Here is a 21,394-nt window from a genome sequence, read left to right on the forward strand (position 1 = left end):
TATATAAACTCACCTAGTATGTATCTGACATATAGCAGGTACTGAAGAAATGGTAGGCAAATCCAGCTATGCTCTGTAATTTTAATGGTTTCCTACAATGGTTGGTTATCATAGTAATTGATAAAGCCTTAGAAAAACATACAGATCCAATCCTCAGCCCCAGAAAATCAATTCAGAATGTTTGCATAGGGCCTGAGAATTTGTTTCTAACTCAAATAAAACACACAAACAAAAGAAACCAACCAACAAACAAAAGAATGACACTTACAAGTTATTGATATGCCAGTTTGGGAAGTTGAGCTCTAAGGTAAAGTTAATTTATCCTCATTATTTGTGGCTAATCTTAAAAAAAAAAAAAAAAGGGCGGGGAGTGATAGGTACATGTCTTGAATTGTCAACATTAAATCAAAACTACACATTTCAGTTAGATATCATGTAGTGATCATATATCTAATGTTAACATAAAATAGCAGACTGTCTAAACTAAGATAATCTTATTCTACACAAAGGATCCATGCATTGGCATTTCAGAATAATATGAGATATTCCTGACTTCACTTAATGGCTTTATTAGTCTCCCGTGGCTGCCATAACAAATTACCAAAAATTCTGCTTCATAGTTCCTTCCTCAATTTATCTCTTTTCTTTCACATTTTACTGTGAACCGAAAGAAGATACCGGGCCACACCTTCAACACTTTGCTTGGTATTTTCCTCAGCTAAATATCCAAGTTCATCATTTGCAAGTTCTGCTAATTTTCACATGACTGTAGGTCACAATTTAGCCAAGCTTGCTGCCACTATATAACATGATCACTTTTCCTCCAAATCCCCATAAAGATAAAGTGCTCTATATTTCCTTCTGAGCCCTCACAAGAAGCACTTATGATGCTCATATTTTTGCCAAAATTCTGTCTGAGCAACACATGTGTTCTCAAAGACGATAGAAGTTTCCTCCACTGTGCTCCTCATTTCCTACTGAGCCCGCACCAGCTGCATCTTCACCATCCATGTTTCCACCAATAGTCTCTTCAAGAGAATCTAAGCTTTTTCTGTGATGTGTCTCAAAACCCTTCCAGACTCTACCCATTGTCTAATTCCTTAGATATTCCTTGGATAATATTTCCATATTTTTATGTATGTTTCAGCAGCCCTTCACTTCCTGATACCAAAATCTATATTAGTTTCCTGTGGCAACCATAGCAAATGATCATAAACTTGGTGGCTCAAAACAACAGAAACATATTCTCTCACATTTCTGGAGACCTGAAGTCTAAAATCAAGAGGTCAATAGGGCACTCCTTCCAGAGGCTCTAGGGGAGATTCTATTCCTCACCTCTTCCAGCTTCCTTGACTTGTGACTGCATCACTTAATCTCAATTTACACATTGAAGTCCATTAAAGTGTTAACTGGTGATATTGAATTATGAATTATAATATTGAAACTCAATTTTAGAAAATAAAGATAATTAGAAAAAGAGAGGAAAGAATATGAATTGAGGGATTTCCTAGCATTAAATAAAAATTGTTTTATTTGGTGGCATAATTACCAACAATTCCAACAAGTAAAGGACAATGTTGGAACTAGACACACCTTAAAACTCTGAAATTTCTTTCACAAAGCCAAAAAAAAAAAAAAAAAAATCTCTAAAATCAGACTCCAATTCTCAGAATCTCTGGTGATGAACATCAAAAAGACCAGAGTGATGAGACTGAAGTTTCCCAAGGACAGAATGGGTGGGGCTGGAGTGCAACGAATTAAAGAGAAAAGGTAGATGAGGGAGAGGAGAGTATTTTGCTGATTCTTTTGGGAGAAAAGCTAGAGAAGAAAGAGATAAGAGGGTAGATGGTAGGACGCAGGGCAAATTTGTCAACTCTGTTCTCCCTCCCTCTCCTGAGTAGATAGGGACAGAATCTTATTTATGGGTTTTAGGGAAGGTGAAGACAGAGTTGAGAGTTGAAAAAATCAGTGATTCATAGGACTATTGATGGAACAAAATCTCCTTTCATAATCAACCTTACAGTGGCAGTTGATGGAACTGACAGGTCTAGCTTCCTTCAGTCACTCTCCGTTTTTAATTTGTTTATCCCATGAGACAATGTATTCTCCCCCATCACTCACTGGCTTTCCTCCTTCAGTCTCCTCAGCTCTTCCCTTCTCTTCTTAATCTCTAAGCCGAAAACTGTCAGAGCTGGGTCCTGGGCTTTGTTTTCTTCTGTGTACTGTGTCGCTATTTGATCCCATTCATGCCCACAGCTTTGTGTGATAATACCTTCCCAATTTATCTCCTGGTCAGATGGCTCCTCTGACTCTCAGACTCATGCTATATCCAACCAACGACTTGACATCTCCCTGCATATTTTGCAGATATCTCACACAAAACATGTCTGACATGGAAATCTTGCTTTCACCCCACTCAACCCAACCAGTTCCTCTGCATTGCCCCTCTTAACGGCATCACCACCCACCTTGCCATTCTAGACTTCACCCTCTTCCTGACTGCAAATAAAACCAATCTGTCAACTTCTGTTCATTGTAATGCCAACATATATCGCAACTCCAACTCTTTATGCCCCGCTGTTGCCACCCTAGTTCTTGAGCTTCAGTCTCTTTCTGCAGAGTCATTGCTGAAGTCTCCTGACAGTCTCTATTTCCACCCTTTGTCACATCCACACCACTCTCCTGTTTAAAATCCTTCAGTCAATTCCTATGGGACAAAGAAAAAAAAATCCAGATTCTTTACTATAACCTACCGGATACCTGCCCATCTTTCCAACTGTCTGTCATTCCACTGTCCCCCCTCACTCCACCTGGCCACCTTCCTTCTCTGATCACTCTTTCAAAATTTAGCTATTCTTTTATTATTCTTTACTGCAGTCATCTTTGTTTCTGTCATAGCATTCATTTACCAATTTTATTTCCTTATCCTCTGCATGCAGAATTTCCTGAGGGCAGGGCAAATCCACCTTGCTTACAGTACCACAAGCTTCAAACACAGTTGCACATAATAAATATTTGATAAATGTGTATTGAATGAATGGCAATGGAATGGAGCTTAAATTCAAAGCTTAAATAGTAAAAGAGATATTTCTCCTTGAGATAGGAAAACAATGATACCATACATAAATTTATGCATATGGGATGAGAAGTTGAAAAATTGTAGCTTATACTGGAGGAAAGGTTATTTGCTAAGGTAATAAGGTAGGGCTTGAGGAGAATGGAGACTATTTCTGACAGACAGTATGGGCAGTTTCTGGGAAAGAATGTCAGCCAATTATATGTAAAGGGGTTTCTGAGGGGCATTGAGCACTTTCCTGAAGTTGGAGATGCCAACATTTTGACAAAATGCAAGTGTGTGACTTGCTCCACCAGTGTCTGGGAGCCTCAATGATGTAGGAGGAGATAAAGCAAATTGTTGGATTAATACAAGTCTAGGGGTCATCAGAGCAAATGAGGTAGAAAGAAGAATGGTAGAAGATTTTGAGGGGATGGGTATAAAGTGGTTAAATGTTTCATCCTGTGCTCTGGGTTGGGAAAGAAGAAGTAAAGCTAAGAGAAGTTTAGCAGTCTGAGTGAAAAGGAGGGTACAAAAGAAAACTGATTTCCTCTGACTTCCTCATCTCTAATTTTATCATGTAAATTCATGGGAAATACACATTTTACACCCAAATATTCTTTATAATATTTGGTGCTGAAAAAAATAAATCCATTCTGAAAAGCAAAGTCCAGCTGCACAAATTCTGTAGGAACCAACAAGCCTAGCTGTGCAGTCCTGAAAGTTGCTTTATGGTTAAAATTTGATTGGCTTTAGAAACATCCAGGGACCAGTGAAAATTCATTGGAAGAGTTTCAAGCAGGCTGATACCAACGACTCTTCCTATATTATAAATCAGTAGATTTTTGGCCTGTTTTAGAAGGACCTTCTAAAATGCTAGCCAGTTTGAAATTAGAGGTAGGAAAAGTTCTCAGGGATTTGAGAGATTTGGGAAAGGCCCTCAAATTTTCCCTAATGTGTCTCGGTACCTTAATTTCACCATTAGAAACCTCTAGGGGCAGCTCATGAAGAACCCCACTAGATGCTAATATACCAGCAAATAAGAAGTATCTCTGCAAATTGCTGACAAGCATATATTTTAGAAGTATTTAAGGAATAACATTGAATAAGATCCCATTGAAGATTATAAGGTACAGATCATACTGATGTCTGGTAAAAGGCAATATTAAAGGATGGGGAGGAGGGGAACTGAAAGAGATGCCAGAGGTTTCCAATACAAAGTTTCCGAAAGTGCCTTGGTTTAGGTAACTGAGATGTCAGGCTGCTCTAACATTTAGAGGGGCCTGCTCTCTTGCACCACTAAACAGATTAAGCACACTTCCAGGTGTGTGACAAACCAGTATGCTTGTTTTGTTCAAAGGCACAGCGGGACACATCAGAAAGGCTTTCAGCATTATTAGATCTTACACCAGTCTTGCATACTGACAGTTATCCAGTTTCCATAGGTTGTAAAAACCATTTCAAATTATCCTACACTGAAGCAATTGAAGCAAATACCTGTTAATCCAATTTTTCCATTGGAAACCTTGATTTCTGCTCTATTGAGGGAGGAGGAATTGCAGTTAAAGTCTAATTTAAATGTAAGAGATTTCTGGGTTTGTAAACTTTTTTGAGGCTAAAAAATCATATTTATATTCTGTATGTCTATTCATTACACAAATTAGGTATTTAGAGTCTATAGGCCCCATGGTATACTTAAAAATTAACCAAATCTATTTTGTTTGGGGAAAGTGTAGGCTTAGGTTACTGTAGCCAACCTAAGTTCTACAGACAAACGGGGCCTCTGATGCGGGTGTTTCATCGCCCTGCACATAGCGGACACACTACTGTGGTAGGGCAGAGAGACTCTGCACCTGAGAAAGACGATGAGTTCTTTCTCGCACTGACTGGCCACGGACCAATAAGGCAAGTCACTTAACCTTCCAGATCCTCAGTTTCTTCACTTATAGGCCGAAGACTACAATGCCCTGATCGCAGAACGCCTGTGCAGATTTGATGAGATAATGGATATAAAAATACTTTGTGCGCTTCATGGTGAAAAACCCATGTGAAAACTTAATGCAAATACACACATTTCACATTTTGACTGGGCACACTGCCCTTTTCTGAGGCAGTCGTTTAATCTGAGTCTATCAAGTGCTCAGTCATTTATCAAGAAACTCAGAAAGGGATGTGTTCTACCCTCTTGGCTTCTGTGTGCTGAAGGCTCAGCCACTAACCTGATTTGAATGTAGCCTATCAAATAAAGGAGGTTTCAAATCAGAAGATAGAGGGAATGATAACATTCTCTCACTTCCATGAATTTTTCATTTTATGCCAAGACAGTCAAAATGTACTATGTGGGTCAAGTCTCAAGTCTTCACAGATTTGAACAGAAGGTCAAGGAGAATATTTTCTCAACTTCTATTTGCAATTCAACTACGGCCCTGGGGGGAGCCTGCAGGGGCCTTCCCTCCCCAAGCTCTGGTATCTTCGGGAGCATCGGGAGGAGAATGGAACATGGAGCTGAGGAGCTGGGCCTGGAGTTTCAGTACATTCTTTTCACCCAGACCTCAGAATGAATGGGGCTTCCTTTCCTCTCACTGATAAGAGGGTATGGTGATACAAAAATTTTCCTTTCCTGTTTTGTTCCTTCTAGGGCAGACTGTCCCTGACATTCAGTCAGAATCACCCGGCTACTAATTTAGGAAATTTAAGTCACACTCATCCCCTCTACTCCAAAGGCCTTAGCCAACTGAAGCTGTGGTTGCTGAGGTGGCTATCGCCATCAAAGCCACAGGACTCAGACTTGGAAATATAAACCACCGGCGTCAACATTCGCCACTTCGACAATAGTCTATTTTGAGCAGGCAGCTGTCACAGTGAAACTGGGATGGCAGGGAGAAGAGCAGGAGGTGGTGTGATGTGGCAGGAATAGTGCTGGCTGGAGGTGAGGGCACCATGCATGCGGGTAGCTCTGTCTCGTCTGTTGTGCATGACCTTGACCTTGGGCAAGGCACTTTCCTCCTGGGACCTTCTCTAGGATATAAGGGACTAGGTTAGATCTCTTTTGAGTCTTCATCTAGTGATTACCATTCTGCAATTTTCTCTGCAACTTAGGCTACATTTAACCTTAAATGCTGTTCTCTGGGTCAAGAGATGCCTGAGAAAAAGCAAATTTAATTGTTCTTTCTATGGCTTTAAATCCTTCCATAGTTTTCCACTGGCCTTTAGAAGGACCTTAAAAACGTCCTGAGTGATCTGGACTCTGCTTACCTCTGTGGCCTCACTTACATCCTCATCATCCTACCCAGTTTCTCAGTGGATCATTCTTTTTCCCTCCTTTCCCCACTTCTCCAAGTCTCTCCCCTTTCAGTTTACAGCTCAAACATTTCTGCTGCCTCCCAGGCCGGGCTAGGCCTTCCTCTTCCTCTCTCCAGTAGGACCCTGTGCTTCTGCACAACATTTGCTCTATGTGCTTCAAGGGCAGGGACCCTGCCCTGACCCTATCCTGCATAGCAGCGGCTCAGAGAGATTTGCTCACTGTGGGTGTGGCGTTCATTGTGTTTGTGGTGCACTTTTAAAGAATCACTTTTGCTTAATGTTGCATAGAAAATGATTTCCTATCAATTTTTTCTCTGACTAGGTACATGTCATGCAAAACTAATTCCCCTCCTGCACCTCTGATGTATGTGTTTTAATGTCTGTCTGAGTCATGTGACCGTAATGAAACAAAGGAGGGAGGAGATGTAGCCTGTGCAAAGAGCACTCTAATTAAAAGTTGGGAAATTTTTTTTGTTTGGTCTCCCAAATCTGCTATTAGCTTGGCAGGACAGAAAATACATCATTTATTCTTTTACAGCCTCACTTTTCTCATCTGTAAAACGTTTGAGAGATAGTGTCTCTTTCATAGTGTTGCTGTGAGGATTGGTTAGAACAAAAATACACACACACTGCCCTATAAAAAATCTATATACAAACATACATGCTTACATATCCCTGACTGAAACAAAACCAGCACTGTTTTTGTGAGGCCCAGAAAGGAAGGAATTCCCTCCTTTATAGAGCCTTGGCAAGCCACGGGGAGGTGGGGGTGAGGGTGCTCAACGAGGGGGGAGTTATTAATCAGAAGACTGAGGGTTGGGTCCCTACGCTGAGACTTGTGAACTGTGAGCCCTTGTGTTACTTTGGGTGTCCTTGTGTTTTTTCCATCTGTGAATAAGGAGGTGTAACACTTTATCAACCTGGTGTGGCTGTCCTGAGGATGGAATGACAGGGCGCACGTGAAGGGTGAAAGGCCTCAGCCTCCTGGCCTGGTGTGCCGGCTCCCTGCAGGCTAGGAGCAAATATTACATGCAACCAAATAAGCTGCGACTCTCCAAATCATCTACCATAATCTGAAGCCTCAGGTTTCTCTGTAAATCTCATTTTTTTTTTATAGGTAAACCTGGGATAATAGTGTGTACCTTGAGGAATGGTTTTAGGGGTCCAGCGAGAAGGCAAGTAGTAAAGCCCTTTGTAAACACTCGGTTTCTTCGCATTGCTACTTCTCACACATTCCAGGGACCAGCATTTTAGAAGCAGGGCCAATTTAGAAGGTACTTGAGTTTGGAATAATATAGATGTTTTCCCAGAGGACTCTCAAAAAAACTCCTTTTATTTTGCAAGCAACCAACACAACAGAGCTTCTAAACATTGCCATTTGCCCTGAATTTTTCTGATCCTTGAGCAAAAAAACCTCTCAAGAGTTCCCCTCTTGAGAGGCTCTGCTCTGCATGGATCAGCCAGGAATGCCCGGCAGGAAGTTATTTTCTGGGATAAGAGTACCCTGGGCAATATTACAGCAAAAATTTGATAAAATTAGGCTGAGGGTTAAATCAGGCCCTGGATTAGCTAGATGTGTGAAAAGGCGGTATAAATAGGTTTAAATTCCTACATTGACTAATTACTCTCTCCCAGGAGTATTTCTAGGTCTTTGATGGTATTTAGGAGGAAAAGTGACTGATTTGCTTTAACATTTCGCAGTTTTACGTTAATTAGGCACTGTGTAACTGTTTTCTTTGAATTAGTAGCAGAATTGTGTTTTACTTTCTTCTCTTATCGTCTTTGTGTTTATTATTCCCTAGTTATGGGGAGATTGTGATAAATAAAAGTATCCAAAGGCTCAGTAATTGTTTCTTGGCCATAGTTAATCTTTTTTATGTTACAGTCTAGCCTACACCTTTTAAACAAAATTTCCCTTTTATTTCCTGCTCTTTTACATGACTTGCCAATGAAATAGAGCACTGTGCCCTAACATAAACCACAGATAAGTTCACAAAAGCATGCACATACGCAAGCGAATGAACACACACACTATTCCAAAAGCACCACTAGCTGGCTGTGGTGCCTCATGCCTGTAATCCCAGCATTTTGGGAGACTGAGGTGGGAGGACTGCTTGAGCCCAGGAGTTTGAGACCAGCCTGGATAACATAGTGAAATCTCAAGATCCCATTTCTACAAAAAATTTAAAAATTAGTTACGCATGATGGCATGCCAGAAGTCTGAGCTACTTAAGAGGCTGAGCCAGGAGGATCACTTGAGCCCAGGAGTTTGAGGCTCCTGTAAGCTAATGATGATAGTGCCACTGTACTCCAGCCTGAGTGACAGAGTGAGACCCTGTCTCAAAAAAAAAAAAAAAAAAAAAAAAGTCATCACTGCCTTTTGGGTGAAAGCAGGAAATAACCTTTTTTTTTTTTTTTAATTTTTTTTTTTAATTTTTACTTTCCCCCCCCCCCCCAGCTTCTGGGTAGCAAACCCCTTTAAATCCCTTTTTTGAGATTTTTTTTTTCCCTGCCCCTGATTAGGCAGTTTCTCAGGGAGATCTCATAGCATCTCCAGTTAATTTTAGATAATGTTTTCCAGTCACTATTAGTCACAAAGACACTCTCATTGCATCAATTAAAATATTCATCCCATGTAAAAATAAAAAATTTGAATTTAATTTAATTTTAAAGTTTCTATTTTCCCCTAGCCTAATAAAGTTTTAAAAGCTTGACGTTTGGGAGGATACCTGATCAGTTTATTTTCTCTCTTCTGGTTTTGCCTCCTCCTCCTTCCCTTTTTCTTCCTCCTCCGGTAACTCATTAGTTACGGTTTTTGACCCTACTACAGCCAAAATTAAGGTTTGAAAAAGTTTTCCTTTCCCTTCAAATAAGGACTGGTTTGTGGCAAATGCACTGTGCTATCTTTTGTTTTTTATATGTGCCAAGAAAAACCTCTCTTTAGCTGTGTCGGAAGGAATCAAATTATTGGTTGACAGTCCTGGCTCTGGGTTAAAAAGAGTAAAGACCCATTTTAATTGCTTTATTGAGGGGCTTGCCAGTGTTTTGTAGGAAAGGAAAGGCATTAAATTAAGTAATCGAGTAACATTATGATGACACAGCAGTGGTAGACGAGCATGCCAGAATTCACATTCTACTTTAAAAACTAAATGCTGGCAGCAAAAATTCCTTTGAGTCATTTTTCTCTAAATTCAGATTCAGGAAGTGCACTCTTAAAACAAGTTCATTTTTGGAGTTTCATCTTAACTATAGCTGCAGGCCAAAAGACAGACTTCTCCAAGTAGAATTGCCCTGCACTTTCAGTAGATAGGACCATAGTTTAGCAAAGCCTGTGTGTGCGCGTATGTGTGTGTGTGCGTGTCTGTGCACACATGCATGTGTATGTGTATTGATTATTGCTGATGGAAGCAAACTTTAATAATTAAGAGCAAGGTCTGCAAGGATTAGCTTTTTATTAAAGAAATTAAATATGGAAATTAAAAATGACTATCAAAAAAGCATTTTACTTTAAACACATTTTATAGGCAAAAATTCTAGGCATGAACGAAGTTTTTTTACTTACATAAAATATTCTTGTAAGCAAAGAAATTTTCCTCCCTTGAAAGTCAAAACATTAACATTCAAAACCAAAACTATAAAAATATAAACTAAGGAATCGACATGATTAATAGATCATAGTGTTAAACAGGATGTATTCACCTAAACCAGATTCTAATATATTCAAAATGAAACATTAGGAGACTCATTTTTCATTTATAAAAAGACTTACTATGAGTTTCATTTGAATTGCTACCTCTCAGTTATTTTTTAAAGTAGTATCAGTTTTTGAAAATTATTTCAGAGAAACATACCTTTTAAATCCGTATTAGGCAAACTTGTATCTTTTGAGTGCACAGCACTGTGATCACTTCTGAGTGCGAAAGAAAGCTAAAGACAGAGCTTCCTTTAGAAGCTTATAATTTCACTAAGAAGGCAAAACAGACACTCACAGTTCCAGTTAGCGAAGAACATACAACAAAGAGTGTTTCAGTAACAAGGAGTGCTACATACATTAAGTCTCACTGGAATTTAGAGGTCACAGCCATGTCATGGCCCAGGTGGAGGTAGGCTAGAATTGGATTTGGAGAAATTGGATTGGAATGTATGGGAGAAGACGGTGAGAGCCATGCAAGGTGACGATGGAGGGAGACAGTGGGAAGGACCAGCTAATAAAAACATCAATGGATGATAATGACCATAATGTGTAGAAAAGGGTGAGACTATCTTTCCTTACGTTGAGGGCCCAGCTTGGAGAAAATGTCACGTGTAGGGGGGCTATTGCCATACCTCAAGGGGGAGGAACACAGGCAGCACTGCAAAGGACAGTGTAATGGTGGTGACAGAAAGGACAAAAGGCCGTGTGATTGCATATCGACATGTTAGAAATGGTTCCTGGGCACTCAGGAGGGATGAGCAGGTTTGGAAATGGGCGTCTGATTTTAGAACTGGAGTAGAGGAAGTTGTCCTGGAATCCTGCCTGTCCTTTCTGCTTCTTAATGCTAACTTCCCCCCAGCACACTAGTTAACCCATCCTTAAGAAGATAATTAACTTCTAACTAGTTATCTTTACTGGAGGAAATTGAATTTAAATGAATATAGCAAATCTATGTTTTTTATCCTTTTTTTGTTCAATCTATATTAAATGAGTAGTTATGATATACCAGTTACTGTGTGAATTCATCTATAATGGTGGATATTTGGGGAATGTCAAGGGCAGTAAGGGAGAGACTCTCTCAGACTCGAAATTTAAAGGTTGCAGTGGGCTGCTACTCTAGCCAATTTTAGGGCCAATTCTCGTGCATTCTTATAGCATGTGTGCTTTCTCTTTTTCACACACACGTTTTCTCATTATATTTTATGACAATTTTCCCCTTATGCTGACTTCTAAAATTCATTATCTTTAGCAATCTTATTGGGTATTCTTGTGAGCCATCTCAAATACTTTTTGAGCAAGGCTGAAAATAAATAAAATCAAAGTAAAAAATCTTCACTTCAAATCTTGCCAACCTTCTGAATCAATTGTTTTTCATTTGCATTTTCTTCTAACCTTTATCCATATGAATACATAATTTGCACATATTTATAGTCAGAGTGTTTGGGTAAAAGAAAAAAAGTGATTTGTCCTCTTTCAAGGGAGAGTGACACCAAAGGGCTGTAAACACTCTGGGAGGCCCCACATATGGGCTTCCTAGTGGCCAGACTGCCTCTTCCACCCTGATGGCAGAGCAGGGCCTCCACCAGACAGCTTGCCGAGAGCGCACCTTTATTTAGCCAAGGTGGGTTGTGTGATAAGAGGGAGGGGCTTGGCCACAGGCTTTCTGACTCATCCTCTCAAGCACACGTGTCAGTTTCTCCCACAGTTGGGACAACCTGCTTCAGAAGACAGAGCCTGACTGTAACTTTCCTGGGCTGCAGCACTGAACTTCCACAGACCGAATTAGAGAAACTAACAAGTGCGGGGAGCCATCGAGCCTTCAATAAATCACACAGATGATAACATCGTTATTACTCCCTTTTGGCCCCTACACTCTTGCCCTTTCTCTAGTTGGAACTAGAGCCTGTGCTTCTGTGCAGGGTCTGATTCCTCCCCAGATGCCTAGCAGTCTGCTGGGTCACTGAGGGCATGTTAAAATGAAGCTGCTTTAATGACTATCACCTTCCCCTGTGTTTTGTGTTCAAAGCTGGCATATATGATTCGATGATATACAGGATTTCAGATTAGAGCTGGTCTAATGTAATTTTTAGGATCATTTTTGGGGGGTAATTGGCAAGAGATGGGAGATAGCATAACATAATTTTGAGCATGAATTTTAATCATTTTTCTATAATCATTAGCTCTATGATCACATACACTTTAACTTCCCAGGGCCTCAGCTTTCTCATCTTTGAGTATTTTTGCATTCTACTCAAGGATGTGTCACCAGGATGAGGAACATGAGTGACACGGTGCTTGGTCTAAGCAGGCAGTTAGCACATGGCTGGCTGCCATTCGCCAAGGGCTAAGAGATTGAAAATAGCCTCATTGCAGCCAACGTCACAATGAAGAGTCTCCTTTCACAATTATGAATAAATGTTTATCTATATCTGCCTTCCTCCTAGTAACACCGAGCTCCTACATCACAAGGAAGAGTTTTCTACAGAAGCCAAACAAGGCCATTGTTTACATAACACATGTACTAAGTCTCAATCTTGATATTCCTTAATTCCAGCTTCCAAACAAACATTGCTCCCCTCAGGGAGTTGAATGTCAAGGCAGACTTGAGCTGCATTATCAATTAGTGGATAGTGAACATATGACTACAAAATATCCTCACTTACGAGTGGACCAAAAGGAGCCAGGAACCCAACAGTATTTCAATCAGATCAAATATCTGTGATTTGATGCTCTTTCTGGTGATGTAGATATAAGAATTTAATTCTTCAAAGAACTGGTTCATGAAGTCACTTTGGGCAGATTTAGAGCTGCAGTACCTTGGGAAAGTGACATAACTTCTGAGTGTCCTCACCTGTTCATTAATTTAAACGATAAGGCCTATCACCTCCTTTCTAGTGCTCTTAGGATGTTCATCTATGTGCATGCTGGCTCTCTGTAAATGGTGCATCTCTACACATATACGTGATTATTACGATGCTCTTTTACCTCCTGCAGGTGTTTGCTAGTTATTGACTGATTGACTTTTTCCCACATTATTCCTGTGTAACTGAACTCCTGAAATGTCTACCATCTCCACCTACAAAGAACATTAAATTTTAGGAAGCAAAGCCATGTCTTTCCTGGCTACTATGGTCATGATTACTCATATTAGGCAGAATTCTGCTGGTTAAGAAATTATTCCAGAGAGGCCGAGGAGATCCTTTTTCTATGCTTATTTCCCAAATATATTCCTGACAAACTTGCTAATCATGAAAAGTTCCAAAATTGGGAATTTACTTCATCATTACTGTTATAAGGGAATTAAACTTTAAGTCCTACCATTCATATATACTTTATTATAAATTGTAGTCATCTAATCATTCTAAAAGGTTTTCAACAGGGGGAAGGAAATGGAGCATGAGCTAATAGGGTTGAGGGCCAAAGTCTCACAGAAATAAGCATAGGAAGGAACACAGTATGTTGCTGATATCAGAATTTTTCTCTGCGTGGATGGTAGAATATTTGAATGGCATCTAATAATTAATGTTGCATTAATTTTGTAGGTGGCTCAAAACCACACAAAATTATCTAGAAATAAAACCTCTCTACATTTGAGCCAAAATACTTGGGGTTGAGGCAAGAGAAGAGAAAAGGATCTTACCCAGAAGGTCTTGTGTCTTCAATGGCTCTGTCCACTGGGATCAAGTCACTAAGGTAGACATTGAAATTTCCCTCTTTCCATCTTCTTTCTGCCTCCTTCTCCTTTCCAGGGGGTACAACTACAGGACGTCCAAACTGCCCTGGAGCTTTGGGGTCCCTTGGAGAAAGTGTCACATCCATTTTTAAAACATGGTGCATGCCTTGGTCTTCAGATAAAAGGGCTTTTCTATGACTTTGATTATGTTCTGCAGGCTGGTCCCTGGCAGTTAGGTTAGTTCTTGCTGGCTGTAGCCCCCCAGCTAAAGATTGGTTGGTTTGAGACACTGTTACTCTCTGTAGAGCAAGTGAAGAGAAAGACGACTGGCTTCTATTCCTGGAAATGTGTTTACCTTGGCTTTCACCCAATACTTTGGGAAACATAGTTTTGGTTTTAGAATTGGGGTCCTCTCTGGGGACTGTCTTTGGCTCCTCCTCCTTGGTTATAATCACAACATGGCTTTCGGAGAAACTGAGTTTCTTCCCATGAGTCCCTTCAGCTCCATCATCCATTGGCAAGCCTGCCAACTGTGTCTCATTAATAGATTGCTTCTTTAAGCGATTTGAATTGACAATGAACTTGGCAAAAGGATGACCCTTATTGGCTTTGTGTTTATTTGCATTTAGTTCTTTGCTCCAAGTTTTATTTAAGGCTGTGTCTTCCCCAGATTTTGGCACTGGTGGGCTGGCAGGGTGTGTTCCCTCCTTTGCTACTGCCTGTGAGTGCTGCTTTGATCTGTTAGTATTAAGACCAATGGTCGTGTCTAGGTCTTTTACAGCTGCTTGTTTTGACGTGTTACTGCTGAGCCTATGACTCTTCAGGGCCTCCTGTTTTATACTGACAGGTCCTGTGTGTACCGATTTTTTGACCAAGGGAGTTCCTCTTGCTGGTACAAATGGGGTTTCCTGAGCCCCCTGAACTGTTGTTTGCTTTGGTGTCACCTGGTGAGAGGAGGCTTCAGGTCTGATGCCTCCCCCTTCTGTCTTCTTCTTGGTAAGAGTCACTAGGAGAGTCTGCAGATGTGCAGGATGCCACAAAGGCACAACCTTGCCCCTTCCAGGGGTGTTCTGCATTTTTCTCTCCCTCTGGGTTTGGTCCAAGTCATCCTCAACCTTGCCCACACTCTCCTCAGTCTTTCTAAAGTTCTCTTTGCCCCATGCCCCCTTCCCATGTCCCCTCAGGGGAGGCTTCATCTCTTTTACGCTGCTGGAAAAAATCTTCACTTGGTCTGGCTGAACTCTGAATCCTACCTGTTCCCTCCTGACGATATCCTCCTTGAGGACCCGAGTGTTGATCTCACTGAATGAGAGGCGGAGAGCTGCCATGTCAAAGAGCAGCCAGATGACAGAAGCTGCAAAAATAAATGCCAAGACTCGCCCACTTCCTCGGAAAAACTTTCGGATCCTGTTCATGGTACAAAGGCTTCCCTTGCAGCCTGCCCTCCCTTGGAGCCTGCTTACCTCGGGTGGAGAGGGAGCTGAAGTAGCAGCGCCAGCAGCGGCAGAGTGGCCAGAAAGCGCCCCCTCCCCGAACACAGCAGGAAACAGCAGCCCAAGGGGAGAGCTCAGCTCCTACCGCTTGTCAGTCTCTGCCTGCGTGGCATTTCACAGCAGAGCATCTGTGCCTGCTTGGCTGGCCCTGGAGAAGCCCTGCAAACACTGGCTGCAGTTCGTTCCAGGAGCAGTCGATTCCAGCCACCGGACAGTTCAACATATCACTTGTCTTGTCTCTGGGAGCCCATGTCCACCTTCCTACAAGCCCCAGAAAAGGTGGGGGCCGGGTCGGGGCTGCTGTTTCTCTCCTCCCAGTTCTCGGTCTGCACAGGCTGTAACTCAACACCACTTCTCATAAGGAAAACATTTCAAGCCATTACCCGGAAAACTTCATTCAGCTCTCACCTTCCGTGTTATGTGAGAGCGTGTGTGTTTTAAGGGCAATTAAAGAGAAAGAAAGCTAACTTGGCGGGCATGTGTTCCTGGTTTGTAACCCCACCTACCCCACTCCTGCTCATTAACCCTCTTGGACCCAGGTGTGCCCAATGATCTGTCTGTCATCGACCCTAATGTTTCAGCTTTGAGACACAACGGCTTAAAGAAGCGACTGTGCATATCCTTATTATCAGAGGTGTGTGTTTAGCTATTCACAAGCCTTCCTTGAGGGAGTATCAACATATATCTTTGTAAGTCAATTACTTTTTTTTTCACTAGTCTGTTTTAATTATTAGATTCAATAGACACAAACAATGTGTCATATTGCTATAAAAGTTTCTAAACACTTTATTATGGTCTGCCCTCAATTTTTGTTTGTGTCTGCCCCAAAATCCATGTTGAAACCTAATCATGAACATGATGGTATTAGAAGGTATTTGGGGTCTTTGGTGGTGATTAAATTGTGAGAGTGGAGCCCTCATAAATGGGATTAGTGCCCTTATAAAAGAGGCCCCAGAGAGCTGCCTGCCACCCTGCACCATGTGAGGACACAGCAATAAGACACTATCTGTGAACCAGGAAACAGGTCCTCACCAGACACTGAATCTGCTGGTGCCTTAATATTGGACTTCCCAGCCTCCAGAGCCGTGAGAAATAAATTGTGCTGTGTATAAATCATTCGGTCTATGGTATTTTGTTACAGCAACCCAAATAGACTAAGACATACTCTCGGTTTTAGTACTTGTCAGGGACCAGTAACAATTTGAGGAGTGCATCAGGACTTGGACCAGATTTTGACTGATGCTGGTAGACAGGTAGAACAGTGGTGCCCACAGGGGCTTTACATTAGAATTCCTTAGAAGAAGCTCCCCCAAATTCTGATTAATTGACAGGGGAGATGAGAGTTGATCTGGTATTCTATTTTTTAAAATCTTCCCACGTCTTAAAACATTGGTTTAGAATAAAATGCTTAAATTTTTTTTTGTTTGCTTTTTGAACACTGTTCATGTAGTGATAAATTTCAGGTGTCAACTTGACAGAGCTAAGGAATACCCAGGGAGCTGGTAAAGCTTTATATCTGTAAGGGTGTCTCCAGAAGAGATTGGCATTTGAATCAGTGGACTGAGTGGGGAAGACCCTCCCTCACCCAGTGTAGTCAGGCACCATCCAATTGGTGGAGGGTCCAGATAGAAAAAAAAAAAAAGGCAGAAGAAAGGCAAATTTTCTCTCTGTCTTTTGAAGATGAGACATCTTTCTTCTCCTGCCCCTAAACATCAAAACTTATAGGTTGTCTGGCCTTTGGACTCTGGGACTTGTACCAATGGCCCCAGGTTCTCAGACCTTCAGCCTCAGACTCACAGTTACATTGTCAGCTTCCCTGGTTCTCAAGCCAGAGAGGGTAAGGAGAGATTCTGAATTCTTTATACTTAGACATTACCTTCTATGGCATTTGGCCTTTAAGTTTGTACTTTGCCACAAGGGAGGGAACCCAGATAAATTCAGCTGTGGTAACACATCTCTTAAATCCCTGAATCTCTTTTCTGTTCAGTGCCTGCTCACTGGGATTGGAGTCCCCACATGGATGGTGGCATTGTAGCTCAGCTATTGCCTCCACGCATCCCTCCCTCCATTTATCTGTCCTTCCAATATCGTTGACTATGCTCTGTGGCTCAAGCCATGTGTTGGATGTTGAGTGTTGAGTGATACTAAGTAAAAGGACATAGTTCTTGTCCTTGAGGACCTCACAGTTTATTGATGGATGTAGACAGATAGGCACACACTGTGTGTTACAATACATAATAAATAATATGGGAGAAATAATGTCCTGGATTCTATGGACATAGCTTAGTTTTGGAAGGCATGGATGGTTTTTGAGGAAGCTATTCTTAGACTTGAAGGATGGATAAGAACATAATTATCTTTGCTCATATTGTGGTCTGAGAAAAAATATCTTAGTTGGATGGTGTAAGGCAGATAAACTAGCAAAAACATAGAAGTGAAGACAAAGTATGGTACCTTAGGGGAATCACAAGTTTTTTGAGAATCACAATGACTGGAAACACAGGCTTTAGTGTTATTCAGTGTGTGTGTGTATGTATGTGTGTGTGTGTCTATACATCCAATATGTCTCAAGTGCTTTGCTAAGCTATTTCCATTGAATATCTCGCTCAGTTTTCACAACAATTCTATTGAAAAGATAAAATTGTAATACTCTTTTTGTAGTCAGGAAATGAAAATTTAGAGAGATAAAGCAACTTCCTGTAAAGGTTGAAGGAGGTGGACCTCGAACACATGACTGTGTGACACTAAGTCCATGTGCTTAAATATCATATCACACAGTACTGCTTTGCTATCTGTATGACCTTGTAGGTTGGTTTGGTTAATTTTATGTGGTTACTGAGCAAATATATATATATGTATGTATATATATATATATATATATATATTTCTGCCTGCCAGTTAATGAAAAGTAGAGAAAGTGATTTAAAGTTCTTATTTTATTGAAGGTATCCTATAAATGATAGCCACTGCAATTAATATTATTGTTAACACTTTGCTGTGATAGGAGTGTGGGGTGCATGTGGGAGGCAATGTACCAGCTCTTCCCAAAAAGCAAATATTAATAGAAGACTGGTGACTAACATGATTCTGGCAATGGGGGGAAAAGTATATCTGAGTATTTTATTTTATTTTTGCCACTCTTATTTCCTGTAATTATGGATTCAATCAATGATAATTGTACATGTACAGCTCACTATATACCTAAAACATGAAGTGGGTGACGTTGTCCCTGCCCCAACAATTTTAAAACTTCCCTCAATAGAACACCATCAGCATAAAACATGACGCAACTATTTATGATCCACATTCCAAAATAAAGTAAGAATTTTTTCAGTATCATGGATAGTTTGCATTACAATATTGTTTTAAATGTGAAAATAGAATGCTTTGAAAATATTTCACTCTACAAGATTCAAGTTTTGTCCAATTACATTCTAACCCCAAATGGCACCTGGAATTACTCAAATGCCTGTTAGAAAAATCAACATTTGCCACATCCTATGCTTGACAGCTTTAAAACACTGCTTGAAATATAACCTCAGTCCTCCATATTCATTTAATTAAAGAACACTGATTTCTTTCTCTCTCTTTGGTTTGTCCTTACTAATCAAAACATAAATTACTTTCAACAGGAGAGAATAATGTTAAGAAAATTCAAGGGGAGTCTTGGCTTATCTACCATGGGTAAAACAACTTGTTAACTCCGACTTAGCTTTAGTCTGACACACAATTCAGAATGAGATGTGAAGTGTACACAAGAGAGTAAAGAAACATTGACAAAATCCCCAGAAAAGGAGTGGATTGCTCCTCAGACCTGGTCTAAAGTACTGACTTGGCCACTAATAACCATACGACTATGGATAAGTCTCACATGAAAGAGCTCCTGTAAGTTTCTCTTCCCAGTCCCCTCCCAGTCTTTTCTCCTGGTGAATTTATGAGAATCTGTGATGATGGCAGAAGTTGGTTGTAAGCAAAACTACAGACAGACTCAACACTATGGATCTTCAGGCACTCAGTAACAATTTCTGGTGTCTCCCACAGCTATATATCTCTTCTCCTTTTCATATCTTTTCTGGATAAATTTAATGTTTCATGTCTAAGACCAATGACATAGTATGGATAAAAAGAAATAGAAAACAAGAAACTTAAGAGATTCTACCTTTAGTATAATAGAAGTCAATACACACATTGCCCAACAGGTGACCTTTGTATATAGGTAAATGGTGCTGTCTTTAAATTTTAGTTGTATTTATTCTATGCTACCAGCTGGAAACTACATATATAAGTGGGTTGATTATTTCAGGTATTCCACAGGCAGAGAGCCTGGCTTATCATTCCAGATGGTGAAATGCAGGTAGCTTTAGCTGGTCAAGTTTCAGAAGAATCTGCACATACTTAGTTGGAGAAGATATCAGTCTGAAAATTTGAAGTTATGAAATCATCCTTGGGAGACTTTTGGAGGGGTTATTTGACTTATCAATCTGACTCCAGCTGTGTAGTAAAAATCTAAAAATATATTTTAATTTATTCTTCTGTAAAATAGTTATACTAGTAGGAGGATCTGCCCTCTACTTGGTTGTTGTCAGGACAATATTAATAGCAACCATTTAGTGAGAATTTACAGAGTGCCTGCCACTAGATAGTCACTTGATATTATCTCATTTAATCCTCAACATTTAATTTTCACAGACTAGATCATAAACTGTTTAGCAAGACAGCTCTGCATACAGTTAGGGTGGAATCTGCATCCTTGTTCTATCTCCATGGAAAATCTTTGCATCATCCTTATTGTTAATTAGTAGGAGCTGAATAAACATGGTTTTGTTTCTCACCTTAAACCTCCCTGATGGGAATATAGAATCTTAGAAGTCCTGGTTCCAGTTCTCCGGCTTTGCATCGAGAGTTACTTTCTCAGGGTATTTGAAAGTTTCCTGACTATGTGAGCACATTCTGAGTAACTAATATCTGTTTTCTTTCCTGATATTTACTCAACTGCTCACCCTAATTATTTAATATAAAGAAAGGTGTGAAAGGGAGAACATATTTGAACATGTATTTTATAGAGAATGATGATGGTCGATAGGTGTATCACTGAATTTCTTTTTTCCTGGCTTTACTAAGCTATTGATATCATTGGCTAATAAAAATTATATATATTTAAGGTGTTTGACATGATTTTTGAGATACATTGTGAAATAATTATCTCAATGGAGCTAATTGACATATCTATCACCTCACATAGTTGCCTTTTTGTGTGTGGTTGGGGGTGGTGAGAACATTTAAGATCGTAGCAAGTTTCAAGTATACAACACAGTATTATTTAGTCATTGTTGTACATTAACTCTCTGGAACTTACTGATACTGCATAACTAAAACTGAGTACTCTTTGGCCAATATCTCCCTATTTTCCCCACCTTCCAGCCCTTGGCAACCACCATTCTATTCTCTGTTTCTACAAATTTGACTTTTTTAGATTCCATATATGAGTGAGATCATGTAGTATTTGTCTTTCTGTGCCTGGCTTATTTCAGTTAGCATAAAGTCCTCCAGGTTCATCCATATTGTCACAAATGACAGGATTTACTTCATTTTTAAGGCTGAATATTATTCCATTGCATATAATATGTGCTACATTTTCTTTACCATTCGTCCATTGATGGACACTCAGGTTGATTCCATATCTGGGCTATTGTGAATAGCACTGCAATGAACATGAGAGTGCAGATATCTCTTCATGATACTGATTTCATTCCTTTTGAATATATGCCCAGAAGCATGATTGCTGGATTATATGATAATTCTTTTTTTGTCTTTTGAGGAATCTCCATATTGTTTTCCATAATGGCTGTGCTAATTTATATTCCCACCATCGGTGTACAAGTGTTCCCTTTTCTCCACATCTTTGCCAACACTTGTTATTGTTTGTTTTTTGGATAGTAGCCATTCTAAAAGGTATGAGGTTATATCTCACTGTGGTTTTGATTTGCATTACCTTGATGATTAGTGATATTGAGCATTTTTGTTTTATACTACATATACCTGTTGGCCATTTGTATGTCTTCTTTTGAGAAATTTCTATTTAAGTGCTTTGTCTGTTTTTTAATTGGGCTGTTTTCTTGGTATTGAGCTGTTTGAGTTCCTTGCTAATCAGTAGAAACTCAATAAACATGGTTATA

The 21,394-nt window shown here is 40.1% G+C and overlaps 1 protein-coding gene across 1 annotated transcript in view; it reads right to left on the bottom strand.

The window, feature by feature from the left end:
• GALNT5 (polypeptide N-acetylgalactosaminyltransferase 5) overlaps positions 1 to 15,140 on the bottom strand; it is a 46,173-nt gene extending 31,033 nt beyond the window's left edge. The window contains exon 1 of the mRNA XM_069472454.1: positions 13,693 to 15,140. Coding sequence (XP_069328555.1) covers positions 13,693 to 15,140 — 1,448 coding nt within the window. The remainder of the gene's footprint in view (positions 1 to 13,692) is intronic.
• Between the last annotated feature and the right edge of the window lie 6,254 nt (positions 15,141 to 21,394).

The sequence above is a fragment of the Eulemur rufifrons genome, chromosome 1 (assembly GCF_041146395.1).
Source record: "Eulemur rufifrons isolate Redbay chromosome 1, OSU_ERuf_1, whole genome shotgun sequence".
Taxonomy (NCBI): domain Eukaryota; kingdom Metazoa; phylum Chordata; class Mammalia; order Primates; family Lemuridae; genus Eulemur; species Eulemur rufifrons.